The sequence below is a fragment of the Stegostoma tigrinum genome, chromosome 11, assembly GCF_030684315.1.
Source record: "Stegostoma tigrinum isolate sSteTig4 chromosome 11, sSteTig4.hap1, whole genome shotgun sequence".
NCBI classification, from domain to species: Eukaryota; Metazoa; Chordata; class Chondrichthyes; order Orectolobiformes; family Stegostomatidae; genus Stegostoma; species Stegostoma tigrinum.
In genome coordinates, this window is record NC_081364.1 from 45,542,523 (window position 1) to 45,567,867 (window position 25,345).

Consider the following 25,345-nt stretch of genomic DNA (forward strand, 5'->3'; position numbering starts at 1 on the left):
AAGCTTTCCTGCTTGGCCTGCTGTGTTCATCCAGCTACACAGCGTTATCTCAGATTCTCCAGCACCAGCAGTTCCTACTATCTCTGGCACTGTCATCTAATTAGTTTTGAAAGCGTTCTGCAGGGTACTAACCAATATTTCCTCATTTAACTCAAAGGCGATGATACTGTGCAACGTCAGTTGATACTTATTCACCAAACGAAATAGATGATTTCACCAGAGAAATGACATGTCCGTGATGTACCTCATAGCTGACACCAAGATAAATGTCTACAGTTTGAAATTAACAGATATCAAACTAATTCTTTCTGCAATTATCACAGGTGTATTAACATCCAGGAGAATGTCCTGAAAGGAGGTTAAAGAAATAAAGAATTTAGAAGGTTCCTAAAAATGATGCTGAGGTCTGAATACCATAATCTGGATTATACGTAATGGTCTTACTTTGTGGAGTATGCAAAATATGTGAAACAGCAAATAAATACAACTCAAAATGATTACTGTCTAGAGCTGAAAAACCTCAATTACCCATATTTTAATCAATTTATTTCAAGAATATAGTCTCAGTTCGTTACAAGTCACACATACTTTAAACTACATCACATATCAAGTAAACCAGCTTATCCCATCCGAACACCAATTCTGAAGCATTCAATTCAAATCATGTGCAAGTACAGCTAGATGTCTTTTTACAATTCTCAAAAAATTCAAGTGATTATATATAAACCTGAACATACATTTCAAGTCACATTAAATGTTAACTATAGCTAAATCTTTGCACACAATGGAATGAGCTTTGACAGCTGAAGCAAAGAACAAATAATTCAGCAAATCTACAGTGCAAATAGATCTAAATTCTACAAATTTTTAAAAATGCAGACAGATTTAACTTCACAAATCAGAAGCCAGCTTTTGTATTCATACAATTCAAGTTGAATATCACGGTGCAATGAGGACTCAGTTGCTAAACCAACTCAATTTTATATTTTTAGTTTATCATGTCAATTCAATCTTCTCCCCCCACCAAAAAGGTCAATACATCTTGTAAATAAGATTGTCCTAATCAGCAGCAACATTACCTAATGAAGAAAATGACAGGAGTTCTGAAAATTATGCAACACTCTTCTGTAGCTTCTTATACTATTTAATACAACACTGCATGTGGAAAGGTGCTTCAAAAAGTTTGCAGTAACCAAGTGGTATGTGGTTAAATATAAAAATTGGAGTTAAACTACTTCATAACGAAATTGAAATTAAGAGAAGAGAATTAGGGGATTTCTTTGTGGTGCACTCTTATGGAGCCAGAGTGTTGCAGTCAAACAATGGTTAAGTTGTATAACCAATTTCTGTAAAACAATGGCACGCTTAAAATCTTACTGCCCATGAACATTTATCTGAACCTTCATTATTGCTTTTAAACTAATTTAATGCACACTCAATAATTCTGCATTAAACAAAAACAAAGTTTTGCTATTTTAATTTTGTAAAATATAGCTGCCATAGTGACTTTTCTCCATGCAGAAAGTATTGAATGTTTATTCTAGATTTTCTCCATTGCTATTAGAAAATGGTTAAATTGCAAGCCAGGTCTGTGGGCAGAACACCTCCTTTGAAGAGAATTTAATTTTTCAAAGCTGTTATAGGATGCAAGATTACAAGATATTTTGTAATTACTTGTATACAAAAAACTCTTAAAACAGGAAAAACGCACTGCATGTAGAACAAAAGCATTTAACTCATTTATGATGCACCATCTTGGAAATTAAAAACAGCGAACTACATGGTACTTAAGCTATTAGCTCAAGGCTTACCTGCCAGTTCACTTGAGGTACTGAACATTTCAGATCTTCTAAACATCAGTTATGACTGGCACCCACTGTGGAAGTTCACCAGAACGCTGCCATATGTGCTAATACACAAATCATAAGGCCTCTGAAATTTGATTATCTTTACCTTGTTGCAGAAGTTACAGCGTTATGCTCACAGTTGTATGGAGTTCCGAAACAGGAACAGTAAAGTCATAGAGGAGAAAAGAATCCCAGGTGAGGATGGAATTGGGACCAAAATGAAGTATGGTTCCAGCCAAGTTTAGATACTAGCCCCCTAAAGATGAAATTTTACTACTTGGAATTTTTGAGCCTGGTGAGATTTTGCATGCTAGTACACAGCAAGATGATCAAGCGTCCTTTTCGTCAAAAAAGGAATGATTGGAGCATTATAGTAAAGGCAAAGGCTCAAAAGAGATGGAGCATTCAGCCATTTGCAATTCTAGCAAAAAAAAAAATCCATCTTTGGCACTCACATGAAGCCTCCGGCCCAAATTATGGTCTCATCTAGTATTTAGAAGATCAATCCGATGACAGTACTACACCACCTAATTTGTGGGTGATTCTGCACATTGACCAAAATCTAGGCTCCCAGTCATTTCTTTATAGCCAGAGAAAGTCCCATCAGTCTGAACTAGAGTTCAGTTTTCTAATACCTTAACTAAAGCTACCGCACCAAAAACAACTGTACTCATATCTTTCACAAATAATTCACGGAAAACTCCCAATAAAGAATAAAAACCCATCTAACTGACTACATTGTTTGATAAACTTAGAAAGGTGGCAAACACAACATTCGGTTCTGGCCACTGATCAACTAGTTGAAAGAATAAAATGAGACGCTGTGAAACTTGTTTTTTTGCACAGGGACTTGAGCAGGGTAGAACTACCAGGTATCTGTCAACATGGTGAATCAGTTTTCACATTCCATCTGATTGACTAGCTCTGCTTACAATGACTTACATGGCCCCCAGATGAGTATTCTAAATTTTAATATGTTTTCTGCATTGCTTCAAGGACATTCAGAATTCTAAATTTTATCTTCACCTTGAATATAATGCAATGATACTTGCGCAACTTGGATACTGAAAATTCTTCAATTTTAGGCTTTCACTAAAACATTCCACCAAGCTATAGAGTCCACCCAAGATTAGATGAAATTACAATAAAACAATTTACAAGACTTCAACAACCAAATCTACGGTTGGAGACTAGTTAAGTTCAAATCAATGCAGTGTACCTTACTAATCCAGGGGGAAATGCAAAAACATTGGAACAGTCAAGCAGAATTCTTGTCATGAAAGTTAATACTTGCTGACAGGCAGAAATGGAATCAGGACAGGAAGTGGAATTTAACTGTTTTTATAACATCTTTCCTGAAAGAAGTTTATCTGGTAAACTGGGAAAATGATCTACAGCAAAACAAACTATTTGCTGCATTATGTTGCACATTAGAAAAAAAACCTAATTTTAAAAAGAACCTTCCAACATTGTGTAGCATTGAAAATATCTTAAGCGTGTACTGAGTTTAAACAGGCCATGCTTCAGACTTTACAATGCAAGAAAGTTATTTTTAGTAATTTAAAAAATCATGAAAAGATTTGTGAAATCAGTTATGAACAGATTAGAAATGCTGAATCTTGGAAATATGGATAGATTCATTCACTGACTGTACTAGAAAAACAGAGGGATCAATTTTAATTAAGCATGATTTTTAAATTTAATTAAAAATGCATACTTTCATTAACAGAAATGCAGATGACATAATCAAAATAGAATAGGCAACACTTTTACCTCGCTAAGTTCACACTAATCTTAGGACAATTACTGCTAATATGAATTTAGACCAAGACAGGGGTGCTTTACATCTTTACCAAATCACAGAGGTGGATTATGCTGGAATTCCAAAAAACCTGCAGTATATACACTCAAAATGAAAGTAAGATTTACTTCATGTAAGATGAATAATAAATGACATTGCTCCATAGAAGTAAGGCAATTATAGCTTTCAGTTTCTGCAGGAGTTAGAGATGTATTCCACAGGGAAAGATTCACATCTTAGCCACTTCATTCTGAATCTACAAAATATCAGACATATTATCGCAATTCTAGACTGTTCAAATTAATTGGAGGCAGCACTGAATGCTGCCCCATAAAGTTGAGTCAACCGGTAAAGTTTCTGGTTTTCCTGCAGTACCAAGAAATGATCTCAATACTATCAGAAGCCATTTTGTATAAAAACCATAATTTCTTCCCCTCATTTCTGCTCCACACTAAAACAGTATACCCTGTTACAACAGTGGGCACATGTACCTCCTAACAGTTGTATCAGTTTCATAAAGCGGTTAAAGGTTTACCACTCGTTAATTGCACATTTTCAAAAACTTGCAAAGCTGTGTAATTTAAATCTGAAAGATTCACTCAGTTTTTTAAAGCAATGAAGGGGACTTAATAACAATGGGGCTAAGTGAAACAGTTTTACATGACTATTATTCTATGCAGTGTGTATTTATTGCAAGGCTTGATCCTGGTACAATATTTCATTTAGTTACTTTAGGTGATGTAGAAACCATTTAATTCGCCAGCTTCCCCATTAAGATCTAGCCACCAAAATATCTTCACATTTGAATCAGGTCATTAAATGTAAAATGGTCAATTTTCAAATACAGACACTTAAAAAAATACAGCTGCTATTAACTTCAAAACAAATTTATACCCGTATGTCTCATTAAAGGCTTTAGTTTATCCATAATGTTGGGCGAAACAATTTCTTACCGCCAAGCTGAATTTTGCCTGCTAGTCTGCATAGTTTTAAGATTGCTAGGCAATGGACAACTGCTGTACAATTCAAGAAATGCCACTGAATGAGCTAGCTAAAAATAAAAATAAGCTATAATTCATGTAAGTAATTGCACTTTTATATTCCCCAGCACCAGTGAAAAGTTAGTAAAATTTGATTATAAAACTAAACTTCTGAACAAGTTCAAAAACACTGCTACTTTCAAAAGCACCTGTCCGTTTTCATTAGTGCTTTTAAAACAGCCATTTTGATTACACAAAATACTGTTAGCCCATATCACACCATTAGTTCATGCAAATTGCCGGAAGAAAAATCAAAACACTTTTTGAAGACACTGTGGATAAAGTTTGGCAACAACACATTCAAAATGGCGGCCAAGATCCCATAGCTTGTCTGGTGACTCATACACTTTCTTCCACTCATCAGATTCTTCATCATATTGGTATAAAGAGTTCTTACGACTAGTACGGAAAACATGTTCCTCTACTACCACTTGTGTTGCTCGCACAAATAGATGCAGTTTGTCAAGGAGCAAAAAAAGTTTAATGTAGGGGTTTGTGGACTGATCCAGAGGAAGATCTTTCTTCTGCACCCATTTATTAAGTTGGATGTCATAAGTCTCCACTGTAAGCATTCTTTGATGCGCTTTACAAATTCCAGCTACATAGTAGATGGAACCTTTGCAGACAGCTGACAGCCCCTGGGTTCTAGGCACACTCATTGGCGTCAAACAGCCCCAGTAGTCTTTGTGTGGATTGTAGCACAGAAAAAACTCACCTAAACAAAAGACAGACAATTCAGACTTGTTGATCAGAAAACGTTTGAAGTTGCAGTTTTATTATCCAATTACTTTATAGCACCCAGATTGGTTATCAGTTTGCTAACTAAGTTGATCACATGCATCAGATCACCAAATCAAGCACTCCCAATTTCAACCACATTGCAGCATAGTTTGGGTCACTAAAAATAAGTAGCAACCAACAATAAATGAACAAATTACCAGGCATTTGACCTGCAGTATTTTATATTTCATTTAAGTTCTTCAGTCATTTAAGTCATATCACAGCTTTTTATGAAAAAAATTACTGGTTTTTAAATGCAACATTTTTACTAGGTAATGAAGAACTTGAGCAAGGCTGGAAAAAGAGATTGGTTGGATCTTTTCAACTTGCACTCATCAGGACAATTTGCAAGAGTACTGATTCAAGGGAGATTGAAAAAACACCACTGATACGGCATGAAGGAACAGTGGTGATTGGTTAATGGAGTAGCCTCTGATCGGTAAAGATTTACCGTGGAGAATGTTTCAATTAATTATGATTGACATTTAATAAACAGGCTTGATTTAACATTGGCCCTGACATTGCTGAGGAGCCACTTGAAAGTCATTTGTTGTTCATTTATTTGGTTGAGTTGATACAGGTACAGTGCACATACATATTCTTTCTGGAAAGAATAGGGCCCTATGCATTAATATATGTAGCTTCCAGGACATGCAGCACTTTCAAATTTACAATGGGAGATGTTTAGACCCAAAATGATTAATATAGGTATTCATTGAATATGAATAAATCAGCCTCCTACTGACAGTCAAGACAAACTGCACAAAAGCAAGGCATAAAGTACACGAAAACCACATTTATGTAGTTACAACACATGTTCTATTTCACAATCTAGTCATAGAGATAAGAGATACAGTAGTGATGGAACACCACTGTCAGAACATTCTTGGCGTAATTCACTGTGGTCTGCAAGCTAATACTGGATGATAATGTATTAGCAACTTTATAACGTTAGCTTAAATCAGTACTTGCAAAAGAGTCTGAAACACAGACAACGTTTTGCAATTAAAGAAACATTGCAATGCAGTGCAATTTACCAAAGAAAATTCAATTAATTACAACATCAGTAATGATTGGGTAAGTCCCATCCAGACGGTTAAGATCCACACTTTAAACTGATACTGCCAACGTGAACACTGATTGTTTCCTACATCCTATGCATGCTGTGACATGGACATAAAGCCAATCTAGTTAAAGCAATTTTAATATTTGACCAATAACTTGTGAAGATGCCATAGAGATTGTTTTGAATGATGCCAATACAAAACGAAAGTCTCAGGAACTCATGAAAATGGTATAAATGCTTTGGGTAGCTTGAAGAAAAGAAAAAAATAAGTTGGTTTCTAAACGTTAAAAGTAAAATAAATAAGCTGCCATGTACAGTAATATACCAGAACAGGAACAAATGGATTTGTCCATTTCTTGTGGTCGAGTTTTTATTTTAAATTTTCTACTTTTGAAGGCAATTAGCTGCTCAGTTTACTCAATCTGGAAACACCCAGGTGAAAGACAAATTCCAAGAAAAGGTTTAGTTTAAATGGCTCACCAATAATTTTCCCTTCTTAACGGCTGTTGAGAAGTTAAGTGCAGGCCTTTCCAGGAGACCCCCATTAAGTGAAATGTTTTCATTCACTATGCAAGTAGTTTATAACTTTAATCAGAAGAATGTATGCCAGTCTTAAGGCAGGGGCAAGGGTGTTAACTATCAGTCAAACATGCCTTAAAATGAAAGAACAAATACAATGAATGTGGTCATCTGCTAAGATAGTCATTGTAAAAAGGGGACCAAGATGATCAATACAAGAAACTGACTAATCAACTGAGATTTTAAGAGGTTTCCAAAATAAACTGTGCATTGCTTGGAAGCAAGCTGGTGGCACAGTAGAAGATACAAAGGCAACAAAATAATGACTCACTTCAACCCACAACAGTTGCATGAGCATCATGCAATTTGATTGCAGGAGCCAACTATACCTGACATCGCAAGCATCACGTTCTTGGGATACAAGGAACAAGATCATTTTGATTGACTGCTCCTTAAACCTTTTAACTGGTTACAGCCTTGAAATTCACCCTTTTGATTATTCTTCATTCCTGAAGGAATACTAGATAATATTTCCTGTGAGGGGTGTGGTGGTGGGGCGCAACCTCATTTAAGAGCCTGACAGCAGCAGGGAGTGAGTCACTTTTCCAGTCCAAGAATAAACATCTGCAGAGTAATTGAGGGATAAAAGACATCTAAAATCAGGAGAACATTTACTATGTAAATTTTAAGAAAGCTATATAAGCAGACAAATGGACTCCAGTTAAAAATTTGTCTCCCATGCAATCACTGAACATATTGTGTATTACGATCAGTTTTAATATTTCTCTAAATGCACAGCAGCATGTTGTTTAAATTTGGAGAGGGTGGGAGGGCAGAGGAGGAGAGACAGCAAACATATGGAATTAGAAATAATGAAACAACAGCTCTTAATACCAACGTCACTGCCAACTAGAGAATGGTGGACTATTATGAATACACATTTTACAAAGCCTGTGTATCAATGTTATCAAGCTCTCTCTACCACCCAGCCAGAAAGTTAATCCAATTTGCATTTTACTTCTAACAGCACTAGGTCAGGAATGAGAATTCTAATTCTAGTGAGGGATATATTCACAGTATTAATAATCAAAGGCCTTGATTATCAATCAATTGCAGAGACAAGCTTATTTTAATCAACTGGGATTTTTCAGTCTGACTGTTAACTTTAAAAAGGTCTAAATTTTCATCCAAATTGAAATCAAAAAGTTCTGACAACTATCACAGCTTAATTAAGAAAAGCCTGAATGAGATCAAGATTGAATTTTAGCATAAGCATGCAAGTGCAGATATAATAAACACTCAAAATTGTTGGCACTGTATTTAACTAAATAAAACAAATTTCATCTGCCCATGTCAAGAAATACACCCTAACTTACCAGTACCTGCTTAAATATTCATGGTGTTGCTCCGGAGTACTTACATTAACCCAGCAAACTCACTGCCAAATTGATACTGAAATGAGCTCAAAGCTTAAAAGTAGTACTTATCAGCAGCTGCCACTAAACAGGCCAAAACACCAAATTTAAATGAATCACTAAAGTGATAGCTCCTCAAAACAGAATTAGTGAATTGCAAGGAGGTTGATTTTATTCATTCGAGTCATAAGCATCAACAGCAAGGCCAGCACTTAAAACCCTTCCCTCGGACAAAAATAGCTTCCTAGATTATTTCAAGTCTGAGCACAAAATGTTGCATCATGATATGGGAACTCATATTCTAAAGCTGAAATAAACTGGCCTTTTGGTTTTCAGTGCTGAGAGGTGTTTTTTTTAAAAAAAGGGTCAGAAGGTTATTTGGGATAGTAAGCTAAAAGTACCTTTCCAAGAAATCACATTACTTCATCTAATTGGCTCAACAAGCTTACTAGTGTGGTAATTGCTGGTTAATGTCGATTTTAGTATTGACCATCTACAGCAAGACAGATGGCTAGAGCACACAGGAAGGTTGGGTTCAGAAGAAAAGATCTTTACGAGAAGGGTAGTTTTTCCCGCAGCCTCAAGGCTGCTTTCCAGTTGTCTAACAGGGTTTGAAAAATCCTACTTTTTCTTATGCTTCAGTGAGGAAAAAGCAGTGAATTAGGTTGCTTATGCATCTTAAAGAAAGATGGAAAGAATTACATCTGGTGAATGTTCAGAAAGTCACCAAAAGGAAACACTTGCAACTGTCTCGGTTCAAATAAAAAATTTAAAAAAGAGACAGAAGTGACAGTTCACTGAAGTTGAATGCTTGTAAAGGACATTACTGGGTACAAGAACTGATTCTTTCCTGTTTGTAAGATCATTCCAAAGTGTCATGCATATATTAGTTTTTTGATTAAAACGTAGTATTATTTTGTTAAAAGTACATTAATAGTCTGTGGTCAGTCACCGACCACCAGGTAACCAAACTGAAAAAAAAAACTTATGGTTGATTGACCCAGGTTTCACTCAAATTGGTCACGTACAGCATTACCAGAGAGTAGCACAAAGTAGTGAGGTTCATGCAGAACAGTCAACTTCTAAAGAAAACGTGTAGATTGTGTACAAGAACAGGATTTGCTCTTATTATTACAGATTTAAATTGCAAAATTGTTTGGACCACTGCAAAGACTTTTCTGGTAGAAAATAAATAGATTATTTGAAATCTTTGACTATTGCTACATGGAGCTAGTGAATAAGTTCAAGGTAGAAATAAATGTGGTACCATAGAAGGTTGAGATGCTTAAAACAATTACCCAGCATTCAGAATTAAAAGAAGAGAAATTTAAAATTGATTTGTCACTGCTAGAATTAGTTAATATTTGGTTAGATATGAAAAAAAAGTCTTCGAGAAATAAAAAAATTAAAGAAAAAACCATTAATGGTTATAAAAAGGAGCAAGGAAAAGAAAATTAAAATAAGAAGGACAAAGTGAATAACAAAGAAAACAAAAACTCTAAATAAGAAAGCTGGAATTGCAAAGTGAGGACAGTGAAGCAGTAGCTAGGAGGATGATTCATGTTCCAAAGAGAAATTAGATCAGTAGTAGGCCATTCAGCCCTTCAAACTTTCTCTGCCATTTTATAAAACTATGGCTGATCTGCCCCAGACCTCAGTTTCTCATAGCCCTCAACTCCTCGCTACTTCAAAATCTATTTCCTCTTTAAAATGCTTTCAGTAATCTAGCCTCCACAACTCTAGAGGTAGAGAATTCTAAACATTCACTACTCAAAGAATTCTTCTACATCTGAGTTTTAAATGAGTGTCCACTTATTCTTTAACTATATCCTCTGGTTTGTGATTCTCCAACTAATGGAAACACCTTCCAAACAAGAGAATATAAGCTAGATACTGTGGATGCTGGAAATCTGAAACAAGCACACGAAATGCTGGAGAAACTAAACATGTCCGACAGTATCTGTGGAGAGTGAAACAGAATTAACTTAGAGTCTGGTATGACGATTCTTCAGGTCAGAAAAACTTACTGAGCTTATTCTGCATTGTGTGTTTGTTTCCCAACAGCTACCTTGTCAACCACCTCCCCTCTCCCCGCAGATACTCTGTGCGCTAATACGATTGCTCCTCATTCATCTACTCTCATGATGAAGTGCACAACCTTTTTTTGCCATTCCTAATAGTCAACCCTTCCACGTGAGGGATTGTCTAGTGAATCTCTGAACTGCCTCCAATGCCAATATACTGCTTCTTAAATACAGGGGCCAAAAACGGAATAAGACTACATCTTGCGGCTCAATTTTATCAACTTTACTTGTTATATCTAAAGAATTTAGGAAATCCAAACATGATTTCCCCTTTTACAAAACAAAGTTGATTGATTGTATTAATTTGTTTTTGAAGTGTTCTACCAATTTTTCCTGAACAATAGACCTAGCCTAACATTTTCCCCAATGAGAAATGTTAAGTACCCTTAGTTTCCTGATTGCTGTCTCTTTCTCCTAGTGAACCAGGGGTGGGGTAGTGGTGGTGGTTGAAGGGGTCACAATTTTGAAAATGTAAGGCAAATCATGATAATGTGAGAACTCAAAGTATTCTGGCAATTCTTATGAGTTATTTTGTGACTGTCAGGTATGAAAGTTTGAAGAAATAGCAGTTCTGACTAATACCTATGTTATCCCACAGTTACCAAATGGGAAAATTATCATGCGGAAATCAAGAATAGAAAACAAATCTGGAATGGAAAAGATTCGAAGTTTTCTTCAGAAGGAAGGTTAGCACCTAAAAAGTGATTAAGTAATATGCTGTGACTGTTACGAGACTGTATGTACTAAAGCTAATTTTTGGAAATTAAAGCGGAGTCTTATTGCAATAAGGAGGAACCCTCAGAAAATGGTGCAAAAGGAAAAAACTGGTATTAAATCTGCAGCAGCAGTACAAATGGACCGTGTTGTCTTGGAATGTATCAATGAAGAGGAGATGAATCAGGGCAGTCAAAATTTCCTCTAAGTGATGCGGAAGAGAAGCAAACAACTGGAGATTTTGATTTTATTTCAAAAAGGAAAGTTTCTTTTGTTCCCTCACAGAATGAGGCCATTACTGGCTAGACCAGCATTTATTGCCCAGGAGGGCTTCTAAGGGTCAAGCACATTGTTGTGGGTCTGGAGTCACAGAAACCAGACCAGCGAAGGGTGGCAGTTTCCATTTCTAAAAAGGTCAATATCGAACGTGATAGGTTTTTTGTGGAAATTGACAATTGATTTGTGGTCACCATTAAACCCTGAACCCTAAATTTTTATTGAATTTAAATTCCACCATCTACCAGGATGGGAGTTGAACCCAGAATATTACCTGGCTCTCTGGATTAACAGTCAAGCAACAATACCACTAGGCCGTTGCCACCCCTGAACTATTCTAAGCAAAGGGGCAGAACAATAAATAGTTCTTAATCTATAAATGGAGCTCATACAATGTGTCTTCCACAAAGGCTAATAAAGAAAGTTTTAATTGGAGGTGCATACTGAAGTTACAAACTGGTCCGGTTATGTCGATAATGGTAAAATATGGCATTGTGTGAAGGTGGATGAAAGTGAGATTTAAAGAGAGAAGTTTCAGTTGCATTAGTGTAACAAATCCCGAAAAAAAAAGGAATTGATCTCATTTTGGGAAATGACTTTGCTGGTCCAAAAATACTGGCCTTAACAAGGTTGTTTGATAATTCTACAGGACAAACACATTGAATTGGTTTCTGTCTCTTACGACTAATTTCACATTCAAAAGAATTAGGTAGAAACAGGCGGCTATAGAAAGGGGAACTAATGTCGAAATCTATTTCTCTGATTTTTGTTTTATGAAAATTTAAATAAACAAAATAAAGATAACTACAAAGACAATGACATCGCCATGCTTTATCTACCTTCTTTAATAGAAATAGGATATCAGACAGATCTGGAATTGAAAAAGCTAAATCAAATAACCTGCTCAGAAAAGTGAAACAGAACCAATACCCAAGTGTTATTATTTAAAAGACAAACTTAATGAGAAAATGGACCACCTGATAGACAATGCCCATTCCTCATCACTTGGTATATCAGGGGCAGTTCCATGTGAATCTCGCAAAATTTTAATGAGTGGACACAAAATTCCATTTAGGCCACTTAGATGTGAGTAAAATGAAGGTAAAAGTATTAAAATACTTTTATTGGCTGGCACTTAATGACTGGTTCACATTTGGAGAGACATTAACAGTGCAGAAATCCCAACCATCAATTACGCCAGGACCGAGACCTGATACAGCTTTCGTTAGAACCATTACCAAGGTCTTAATAGTTCGTGCAGGAACACAGAAGTGAGAGAGAGGCCATTCAGTCCATCTAGCCTGCCTTGCCATTCAATAAGGTCACGGCTGATCAGGGCTCCAATACCTTTTACTAACACCACACGCTGCTGGTAATCAGAAATCTGTCTCACACTACTGTAAACATGCTCAAAGACTGATGTTTACAACTCTGAGTAAAAGAATTGCTCCCCACCGCTGACTAAGTGGCATTCTTATTTTTAAGCCATCCCCTGGATTTACACTGTACAATTAGAAGAGACATCTCACCTGAATTTACCCTACTAACCCTTTTAATTATTTTATAAATTTCAATGATGTCTTTCCTCAATCTGCAAATTCCAAAGAATACACAGTCTCAGTTTGCCCAGTCCCGCCATCTTATGACAATCTGGTGAACCTTCAGTGTACTCCCTCTATGATAATATCTTTCCTGAGATAAGGAGACTACAACTGTACACATACACCAGTTGCAATCTAACCAAGCTCTTATGCAAGTGAAGCAAGACTTCACTATTCTTTTAATCTGGGGTAGTAAAATCCACGAAACTTAGAATGAGAACAAATATCTTTTAATACTTTCAGATATATGGACAAGATTTTTTGGAGGTGGTGCCTTTGGAGAAAGTTAGTGGTTGCAGAAAAGCTAGTTTCAAATTTCTAAGATTTAACCCACAAAATATGGAAAAGAGTTTAAATTGCACTGTCATAAATATTTTGAATCATGAAGACTCAGTAAAACAATTTTTGTCTTACCCTTAGCACCCACAACCACAAACAGCATTGGAAAGATAGACAAAATTTAAAGACCATGATTAGACCTTATTGCCAGGAATGCATCACTGGCTGAAGGAATTCCCTTACTATTGTTTTCCATTAGGGATGCCCTTGATGAATCCAGCAGATGCAGCCCTTTTGAACCAAAATATGGATATAAGGAGAGAGGGCCATTTTAGTTTTTAAAAAAAAAAATTGAAAATCTCAGACTACACTGCCAAGCTGTTTCAGGCTTCCAATTAAAATTAATCAGAGTGTGGGAGTTGTCCACAAAATATTTTTAAAAGTACTCAATGTTAACATCTAGAATTTCATCGTAGGAGACAAGGCGTTACTACTGTTACCTGTTTTCTGCGGACTGTTAAAAGCAAGGTTCGCTAGACCTCATCAAATCAAAAAAGATACTAATTGTGAAAACTCAATGATGTGAATTATATACCAATTACTCTGGAGTGTGTGGAAAAAAAGTGCAAAAATGTCACATTGATCTGTTAAAAGTACAATGATAAGGAGGATAGTCAGGATAGAAGTGCATTTAGTGGTAAAAGAAATAGGGAGTCAATTAGAAATATCAGAGCAATTGGATAATAAATCAGACCCTCTAAGTGATCAAATTAGAAAATCTGGTGATACTTAAAGAGTTAAAATATTATGTTATCTCCTAGAAAGCCACTGAAGTGATTTATAAAAAGCTATAAGAGTAATGCATTTATTTGCGTAAAGAGGGCAGGAGAACATCTTTGACTATACGTCATGTTGATGTAGGGGACATATTATACATAAAACAATATCCTCAATACAGAGAAGTCAGCCCAAATGAGCCAAGAAATCACATTTATGAACAACGACAGTTCTAGCAGTTGAAGCTCACCATTTGTGACAGTGCAGAAATTGGATGGATCAAATTGTGTATCAATTATCACAAAGTCAATGCAGTAACAAAAATGGAGTCCTAGCTGATTCCTCAGTTGGAAGATTGGATTGAGGGGATTGAATAAGCACAATTGTTTACAAAAATTGATGTGTTAGGAGGATATTGGCATGTTCAAATGACTATAGAAATATCAGCTTCCGAAACACTGGTCAGATTCCAAATCATGTCATTTGGAATACAAAATACACAAGGAACATCTCTACAATTATCCAACAATGTCAAAGGATTATGCAGCTGGTGACTCGATAGTGTTCAGCCAAACCTGGAAAGATGATTTACAATGCCTGAACAAATGGTTTCATTGGTTACGAGTGAATTTGATCATAGATTTAGCTAAAAAAGTGAATTGCGAAAGCAATGTGACATACTGAGACAAGGCCAAGTAGCACTTAGAAAAGCAAAAAAAAAAGCTCTCATTTTCCAGTGCCCAAGACAAAATATGAAATTCTCTAATGTACTGGCAACAGTGGATTTTGTCACAGTCTATTGTGAATTTCACCACTGTGGCGCTTCTCTAACAAGTTTGTTTAACTAAACAAAAGAAATTCAAAACAGACAAAACAATGTCAGGGTGCTAGAGACATCTTGACAATTGCACAGATTACCACACCAGTTCCAGCAATATCAGATTGTGTTTAAATTGGCTGTTGATGTCAGCAACATCATTGTGGGTGCTATTTTTTTGCAAAAATGGCTAGTGCGATGATTAAAATGGACTTCAATCGAATTTTATGATATTTCATACACGTTCTGTTAATATGTTACTGTTTATCTAATGATGGAATTGCTTGGAGAGATTTTATTTTTTGGTGACGTAAGGTGTGAAGTAAGTTTATAAGTTATTATTTGAGAACCTGAATTCTCAAGCTGATGTAAATAAGATCTCTGGTAAGAGTCTGATTTGCTTTAAGGGTCAGAAAGTTATTTGGAACATTGAGCTAAGAACAGGCTTTTCAATAAATCACGTGACTTAAGGTAAATTCTCAACAAGCTCATGGCGAGATAACTGCTGCATATTTATGACTTAAGCATTTATAACATACAGCAAGACAGATGGCCATGAGCCAGAGACAGGCTGACTTCAGAAGAAAAAAAAAGACCTTACCAAAATGACAGTTTATATTTCAGCATCCTCCAGGACAAAGCTAGAAATAAGTCTTAAGCTCTTTCAGGGCTAGTTCAGTAGTGAGAGGTTAGCAAATTAGCATGCCTGCATTTCGTGGGGATACAGAATCACATCTGCTGAATGCGCAGAAAGTCACCAAGGAGGTAAGGCTTGCAAATTTTTTAGTTTACGGAGATATTTTAAAGATGGGAATGATACATTTCTGGAGTCGAGTTTCTATAAAGTCCATGGCTGGTAAATAAAGAGTGGCTCTGTCCTTTTGTTGTTAATAAGATAACTATATAAAGCTATGACAATTTGAAATTAAGTGTTTCATTCCCTTTCTTTCCTGCAATCAATTTACATTATTTCATTTAAAAGGTATAATGCCAGCCTTACGTGAAATGTTCAGTGACTGACCATTGTAGTAAACAAATTACAAAATAAACCTCAAGGAATGTCAAGTCAAGTCAGGTTTCATGCTACAACTGGACTCTTCCAGTATTACCATCAGCTGGGAGAAAAGACATCGGTGAACCAGGTAGAATTTTTGACGATTAAGTAACTGGAGCTTAACATGACTAAGACCAATTTTTTATTTCCAGACTTAAACTATTGTATATAAACTTGCCATAATAGGTTTAGTTGGATTTGAATGCACATCACTGTATCCAAAGTACAGGCATTTGTAGATTAACCAGTAGACGACCATACCTCCAATTCATTAACCCTGCTACATTTAAATTCAGCTCTAATCTTTTTAAAGGAGCTTTTAGTTTGAGGTACGTAATAACTGTCAGAACTTTCATATCAATTAATGTAAATTAACAAAATTGGTACATTGAGCATCCACACACTTACCTTGCAGCACATAGATATTATCCTGATACTCCACAGCCGCATGAAACTCCATTGCAACAGGCATTGGACAGACAGCTATCCAGCAATTGTCCCTGGCATCATAGCACTCCACTGATTTTAAAGCATTCCGTCCATCACCTTCATACACCCTACCTCCAATTGCATAAATTTTGGAACAATAAACTAGTTTGCACCCTATTCGTGCCCTCAGTAATGGGGCTCTGGGCAACCACCTGTTTGCTGCATGGTCATGCATCCAGAAATCACTCTCCGCTTTATGATCTATAGATACATCACTGTTACTTGGCCTGTAACCTCCTGCAATATAAATATCATTATCAGGTGACACCAAGATTCCCACTTCCCTTAAATCATTAGGAGGCTTGCATAATTTGAAGACTTCTCCTGTAACAGTATCTAAACAAGGCACAGTTTGTTTCTTTCCTGAGTGTTTGTTGGCGGCTTCAAAGCAGATAATCATCTGTGAAGCAGTCATACCAAGTCTTGGTCTACAGCTATCAGCCCGGTCATTGTCTCCATGTTCTGAGGAATTTCTAGCCATAGCCTGTGCAAAAGTGCAAGGGATTTTCTGTAAAAAGGTCTTTTCCATCAGAGGTACACGTATACATTTGGCAAAAATGTCTGCAAGATGTGGCTCCCTTTTATCTCGGTTATGCTCAAGCCACTGAATTATGCTTTCATAAACACACTCTTCCTTTTCCACATTTAGGTCATCACTATTTAGAATGCTTGTCAGCTGGTCTTTAGTCAAATGGAGGAACTCCTGTTCTTTGGCAACGCACAAAATTTTCTTTCTAATATAATCTTGAGATTTCTCCTTCAATTCCTGGTGTCCATACGCATCAGCAAACATGAAAACCCCAATGGAGTTCTGTGGATCCAGTCGGCTGATCATGTACTGGGCGCACTGGTCCTGCAACAATGGTATCTGGAAGAGACTTGCAGCTGTGAAAAGAGCCTGTACATTAACCTCCGTCAACGATATTCGAGATGTATATGCATAGTCCAACACCAGCCGCATCGCATCATCTTCCACTCCCACAATTCGTACTTTTTTCTGCGTGCTCTCTGTAAGGCCACTGGTGAACATAGACCTACAAAATTAAAAAAGCTTGATGAATTGAATCCATTCTGGAACAAGCAATTTTCATCCATATAGTCATGCATCAGAAAGGCACATTTGTAGACAGTTAATTATTTTGCTCATTACAAGTGAATAAGAGTTGCTACACTACAAGAATCTACAAACAGCAATGAGATGAACTACTGATCTCTCTGTTTCTGGATACATTGGTTGAAGGGACGATGGTTGAAAACTCAGTTGAATAAACTCACAATGTTGAGATTTCCATAAGTTCCAACAACAAACAACTGGGATGTCAAGAATATTCTGAGTGCGCACTATCTCGGTATTGCACTGGGATATCAACCTAAATTATGCAGCGAAGCCATAGAATAGGGTTTGAATTCCTAGTCTAACTTGGAGAAATACCACCAATTAATACAATCTAAAAATCTAGTTTGTTGAATTCCTCAACATTAATTACTTCAGTCAAAAACCTTTATGAAACTACATCTTAACATGAAACAAACTCAAAAATTAAACTAATGAATAATTGCTGAATTCCAAAAAGGATTGAAGCATTAGCTTTTTAGATTTGGTTCCAATAAACCAGCTCTACTTAATTGGCTACTTTTTAATACAGAAAATAAAATTTCATGGAAAGTAAGCTATAAAAAACATTTCAACTTATTTCAGCGACTGAGTGAGTAAAATAATTGTAAACTAAAATTATATTGAGTCCTAAAATTATATTTGAGATCTTACAAAGCCATTTTAAATACTAGCTAAGATTTCTTTAAAGCAAAAGTCAGATTATCCATTCAATGCTACGTCATTTGCATGTGGTAGCATAATTAAAGGGCTGGAACTTAATGTGCTTCAGAAATTAACTTTGAAGATAAAATGGTTGTTTCAGTTGACATCAATTGTCACCATTCCCACCACTCTGATATTCCACTCGTTGGTGTGTAATGTTAAATATGTGACTAGCTACCAAAACAGCAAAAGCATACCTAAAATAAGGACTAATTGCAGCGAGTACATTTCGGTGACAGGAAAACGTTTTTCCATGATCTACCTCCACCACAATGTCAGTCAGCTGCTGCTCATCGTACATACATTTAAGCTGCTGCAGAATGCTACATGCATGTGCAGGGTCCATCCCGATATTCTGACTTGGGCTTGAAACTCCATTGTGTCCCAGTAAAAATTTATTCAAATCTGTAGAAAAACCATGACATGACATTATTCTTCATCGCTTATCACACAAAAAAGAAAATTAGATATATTCACACAAACACACGTCACTTTAGGCCTCAAGGGAAACAAAAAATATTAAGTGACTACAATTTCATTTGCCTCCCCAATACCACGATAAACCAAAAGTAGTGGGGATGCTGGAAATATAAAACAAAAACAAACTGCTGGAAAAATTCAGGTGGGAAGAAAGTAGAGAGTTAACATTGCAAGTTTGGTGACTCTTATCTCCAATCCCACGTTTGGCTAACAAATGGAGAATTAACTTCAAAGTTCTGTTTGTCAGAATGTCAGTCCAAGTCTATCTGAACATGTAACCATTTCTTCCTCCAGATGCTGACATGGGCTTGCTGGATGCCTATTTCAGCCATTTTTTATTCCAATCATTCCAATATCTAGATGCTGTTAACATGCAGTAAAATTCAGGGATGTGAATTTCATTTCCCCCCCCCCCCAATTCCTATTGCATAAAATCAAACAATTCAAGATTGACACGACCAACAGAAGGCAGCCCCAGTAATAGTGAAAGGTTAGCTTGTTTCTACCAAGTTCCCTGTTAATGCAGATCAGCAGCTCAAAACTATATAGAATTCTTACCAACACTTTATTAATACAAAAGGTAATCAATTGTGATGAAAATGATCTTAAGTGAAAGGAATCTGTGCACGCTTTAATAGTAAGTGAACCAGCTGTTTTGATTAGATATAAATGCATATTTCACAGTGCTTTAAATTAGAAAAGGTAGCTGATGTACATTCCAGTCACAGTAAAAATAGAACTCAAATTCCTACTAATAAGCACTGCTGCAATAAACTGCATGAGATTACAATATTTGCAAGTCAGGTCACAATAAATCCAGAAGCTGTTTTGTTTGATGTGAAAGTAATTTTTCTAAGTCTTTTCAGCTAAGTCAGTTATCGGCAATAATGCCAAATATTGTGAATTTAAAGTTGATCTTCACATTAGCAAAGAGTGTTACCTTGCTAATGGGACTCGTCTTTGAATTTAGACATATGAAACAACTAGCAAAGCCCAAAAAAACCAACATTAAAAATGTTCAAAATTACTTATCTACAAGTCATATCACCTAAGCAGCAATTGAAAATATTGCAAGCACTGAAGGTAAATGGAAAAGATATTTTATGAATTAATCTCATCATATCCTAGATTGGGGAGGGGGGGGATCTCAAAGATTAGAGAAAGACATTAGGAGAATCCAGTAATCCTCTGTATCAATGTCTATCTCCCCACTCCAAAAAGACAACATCTCTGCCAATCAACATTCCCTCTGCGCTGCATTGCTGAAGTAATTTTCTGGATCAGCGAGGGACCAAGAATAAAGAAAGTATGAAATCTTCAATAGATATCTGTTTTAATAGATCCTGGACTCTAGATTCTACAATGATCATAATTTGCCATTTTTGTTTAGTTATTGTAGGATAAATCTCCGGCTGTTGACATCCTTGTCCTTAAATATGTTTCTACATTGACCTTAAGGCTACTCGATTCTGGGTTCAAATGTCAAGTTTGCATTAGTCTTGCCCTACTTTGCAAAAATAAACTCCGCCCTCCACTGCCCAAGGGGCGAGGGGAGACAGAGACTAAATTAAGTGGGTGTTGTTATCTGTACCTGACAATCCATTTGAGATATTACATGAAACGAAAAGTAATTTTCTTTTATACATAAATATTACAAAATTCTATTTTAGAATTGAGCAATAATTAAAGAGGATTTGTCAGTTATTGACCATGATGCAAAAAAAAAGGGCAGTGAAAGAAAACAGGTCAACGATATGCAGAACGGACCAGAAGTAGACATTAAATTTGTGGTTCTTTTGCTATTAGGTCAGTGCTAAAAGGAAGTTGTCCAAATCCACTAGCAACAAAAAACAGATCAATTGCCCTGTCCTGAAATAACTTCAAACAGAGTTATAAAGGTAAATTAACAGTTGGATAAGAAAATATTCGTGTTGGAGCACGAGACAGCAAGAACCACCTGCCTCCTCCATCCACTATTTTGATTTTCAATACAATGATTGCTAACAACAATCTTACGTTGACCACCTTTGAATTAAATGCTCTTGTTGCTGCTGGGAAAATAAGCTTCTTAAAAACACACTAAAAAAAAAAATCATCTGCCGAGTAACAATTACTTTTTATATTAAATCATTGAATGCATTCTTTTTAAAAAGTGAACAGCTAGTTCTCTTGTTGCAAAATGCCACATACTGTTGTGCTAAAATTCAGAATAAAAAAGGGGAACAGTAGACAAGATAAGAATGAAAATGCCAAGGAAGGTAAGAAACAGGATGAAGCACTGATCGGAGTTGTTTACAGCCATGAGCTGATGCCACCCATTAGGGAACACTTGTGGCACCCCCGGAGCAAAACAATTTTACTTAGATTTTGCTGCAAATAATACCAATTTCCATTAAAAGACATTTGTCAAAGCTTCACCTATTGCACTCATCAGAACAAGCCACAAGAATATTGAGTAAGTGTACTTGTTTATGATGGTTGACATTCTCCAAAGTAACACCTCTGCTGACAGAGCCCACTTGCCAACCAAACTATACTCACGGTATTTTGGTTTTCCCTTTAAAGTAGTATTCAACTAAATATCAAGGTAAGCATAAGTTAAAAACAAACCAACAAAAATGTCTTTTTCAGCAATTCTCAAATTCTGCACTAGAATAAAACTAATTCATGAAAAGATCTCAATAAATAGAAAAAAAGAGTCAGCAAACATGTATAATTTTAGCTTGCCTTTTCATAGCAGATAGTCAGAATAAACAACAGCCTGAGAGATTTTCTAACTTCAATCACTTGGTTTTTGCTGGCAGGTTTCTCTAATGTCACAGTAACAAGGGTCAGGCACAATAACAAAAACATTTAGTTTTCACATTTGCCATAGAATTTGATATCAAATGTATCAGCACATTAAGTCTTATTTATAATGTGAATCAGCAGTCCATTCAGAAGTACGGTGATGAAATCCATTATTGTTTATATCATTCACAACATCACTGCTCACAATTTGCCATGAATGTTAAGGGTACCAGTCCAGAAACAACTGACATTAGACCAATTCAAAAGTATTCTTATTTCTTCATTGTCTGAATTTAAATTCACTTCTAGTTACTCAATTATTTTTTATAAATACCTAACAATATTTTGGGTATTAGAGAACTTGACAACATATTGATGCACAAGTGCAATTTTAACAATTTTTGGCAACGCTATTTTTCATTTATTTATAAATGGCAGAACATCATGCTGATGTCAAACATTCAATGACATCAAATTGCACATGCAGCCAACATGGTAGTCCAAGTCATTAATCTAACATTAACAGCACCAGTCCCAATATTGACCACTGGGGATCACAAACTGTAGCTTCTGCATTGTCACTGACCCTTTAATCTTGTTCACAATTCATTATGTAATACATTGTCAAAAATCTTTGGAATGTTCACATACTGGTCAACTTTTTCAACGCTCTATCGTTTTAGGATTTCCCCCCCCGCCACAGAGTTGGGTATTTTTTTGCAAAGCCTAACCAGAATAATAATGGGAAGAAGCCAACTTGTGTACATCTCATTTCTTAATATATACACAAATGAAAACCAGCATCCTGCACAGATTCCTTCATTTAAATATTTTTGGGCATATTAAGCATCCCTTGAAAGAAAAATAATTAAACCACAAACAAGCCAATAATCTCCAATCTATCTTCTAGTTCAAAATGAAATTTGAATACCAGTTACAAAAATTAAAGTTTAAAAGGTGAAACAACAAGAACACATTACGCAGATAGAAATCTGAGTGTATCAAAGTATAGACAGATAGATATCGAACTTATGGATTGTGCAGAATATTGTACAGACACACATTTCATGAAACTGAACAAAAGCAAAAACAACTATATCTCATTCAGAAGCCCAAATTTCAGGCATAGCATCAACACAGTGGAAGGCATGGCTATCAGAATTCAGTGTGGAAGATGCCCAAGAGAGTAAAAACAGACCGTTGTTACTTCTCTAAGCAATACTCTGGAGAGATTTAAATACAAACGTGAGAGTCTGACATTCAAGTCACTACTTGGCAAGCACAGTGTAATGTGTCACTGGAATGCGATGGAGGTCAGGATCTGAAAGAAGTTTGGACAAGCGTACCTTCACAGAAAGTACGCAGGGTACTGAAATAAGGAGCCCAGACTTAGGGCCAGATGAAGGCTCTAACAACAACTGTGCTGAGGAAGAGACAGTAGTCAGAAGTAGGTAGTATCTGATAAGAGGAGATTGGTTGTGAAACTCAACTTTGGGCCCAATATGTCACTCAGTTTGCAAGCAATTGGGTTTAGTCTCTGGCAGCGTCCTGGGAAGCAACATTGATGCAAATGGAGGAAAGAGCCCAATGACTGGGCAGACAACACAAGACAGTGGATGGATTTAGCAAGGTGACACTGGCACACATTTACAACAAAATTTCCAACTTAATGGGCTCCACTACACGCAAGTTCACATTTGAAGTTGTGTTACCCAGCAAGTGCCTTTTCCTAAACTTGCAGGTTGAGAAATTTACAAGCCCTGCTGTCTACCAGTAACCTATTATCACAGGTTAATAAAGGTATTGGAACTTCTACAGCACTAGTGTTGTGTATTAGTTTTATTGGCAACCGTGTAAATGGGAGCACAAGCTATTTGTTCATCAGTCTTCATTCTGAAATAGGGTATACGAATGGAACGCTGTAAATTTAGTCGAGGATTATGTTCAGCATTGACTGGTTGGACCAAAGGTCTGCTTCCGTGCTGTATGACTATGACTCCATAATGTTTATGCCAACACTGTGGCTGCACATCATACATACTCATGAATGGTTCCAAGGCCATTACTACTTGATGTTAAAATATAAATCACATCTAGCTCAGATTACCGTGGAAAGATAAAATATCCAAATAATTTGAGAAACAATTGAAGCTAGCCGTTTCAGTCAGCTATGAGGTAGCAATGCAAGTTGCTTTCTCTGCTAACAAACACTACTGTCAAGCCAAAAGACATTCAGCCTACCACATAGTGAGTGGTGTGGGAAATGAACTTTTGTGCCACTGGTACTTAGGGCAGGTGGATCACATCGAACGGCAAGTCCTTTTGGCCACATGAAACAGGATCATACTCAACGAGACTATGCTTTCAAAATCCAGAATGAGTCCAACATGAGATACAATTTCATGAAAAACATTTACTGAATAATCACAATTGTTCTAAGAATTAAAGTTCTTAAATTGGTTATTACATCAGGTGGGTTTGCAACACAGCATACCCATACTTCTCACTTAGCAACACCACCATCCGAACAGTACCAACATGCTTTTCTGAATTTGAGAACTACCATCTTCTTCAGAATCTTGATATATCAGATCCTATGTAAAGTGGACAAATACATCCAATTACACCATTTTGAAATATTGTTAATGTTTGGGGTTTTTGCAATGCTGTGGCAGTGTCCTTATCTCTGGTCTAAAAGGTCAAGGTTCAGATTCTACCTGCCTTGGGGGTCGGTTATCATGCGTCCACAAAATGTAGAATTAAAAAAAAGTTCAAAATGCCATGTTCTAATCTTGTGTAAAAACCTCTTAGAGTCTGCATTCAAATCTTATTTGTCCAAAAAGGTGTGTCTCCAGTTCAAACAAACAAACTGGTTAAAAAATAAGTTATCCTAATGACTTTTTTCCATTTCTCCTTGCAATTCAAAAACTAACTCTTTTTAAAAACAAAGAATCTGCATTTTCCAGGATTAAACACAGTCAACAGTTCCAGTTAGAACAAACTTCTTACCTTGGGGTACTTCACAGCTTTATTAAAAGGCTAATCAAGTATATTTAAAATCTGACTGTGTGGTCTTGTGGCACAGACTGATTTCGATATTCAAAACCGTGTTTCAGACTATTTCCTAATCTCAAATTTGCAATTCCGTGCACTTCAATTCATAAACTAGTTTCACTTATTGCACAATTACAAAGCGTGCACTACTGTCTTTCCACTCTGCAAATACAGGACAAAGTGATTTACACTTCAGTTACTCTACATTGCTGAGGGTGTATCAAAACTAAGTGGGGCAGATGCTACTGAAGCAGAAAATTAACTCCTACTGAAGTAGTTTTCCTCCCTCATTGAAACCAGTCACATTTCAAAGATTCCATCCAAAAGAAACAAACTAGTCACTGAGATAACAAGGTGTAGAGCTGGATGAACACAGCAGGCCAAGCAGCAGAGCAGGAAAGCTGACATTGAGCCTAGAACCTTCTTATCTGCCATTCCTACCATCTCAAACTAGTCACTGTATTGTTAAACTAGCCTTTCACGCTACAGATTCAAAATTGTTGCCTATGCTATCACACATCACCACAAGAGTCACTGGTTTACAACAATGGAGGTCAAATTCCATTTCCATTGCTGCCAGACAAATTTTAGAAAAGAGCTTTCTGATCCACTACTTTCCAAACTCTTGCCGACCATAACTCCA

General features: G+C 36.3%; 1 protein-coding gene across 2 annotated transcripts in view; it reads right to left on the bottom strand.

Moving 5' to 3' along the window:
- Positions 1-519: 519 nt before the first annotated feature.
- Positions 520-25,345, bottom strand: part of kbtbd8 (kelch repeat and BTB (POZ) domain containing 8) — a 36,991-nt gene continuing 12,165 nt past the window's right edge. Inside the window, exons 2-4 of one of the 2 annotated variants that reach the window (XM_048548107.2) lie at positions 18,576-18,783; positions 16,479-17,593; positions 520-5,403 (exon numbers count right to left, since the gene is read on the bottom strand). In XM_048548107.2, coding sequence (XP_048404064.1) covers positions 4,940-5,403; positions 16,479-17,593; positions 18,576-18,783 — 1,787 coding nt within the window. In that variant the 3' untranslated portion in view covers positions 520-4,939. The remainder of the gene's footprint in view (positions 5,404-16,478; positions 17,594-18,575; positions 18,784-25,345) is intronic. The other variant, XM_048548108.2, reaches the window with a different exon arrangement.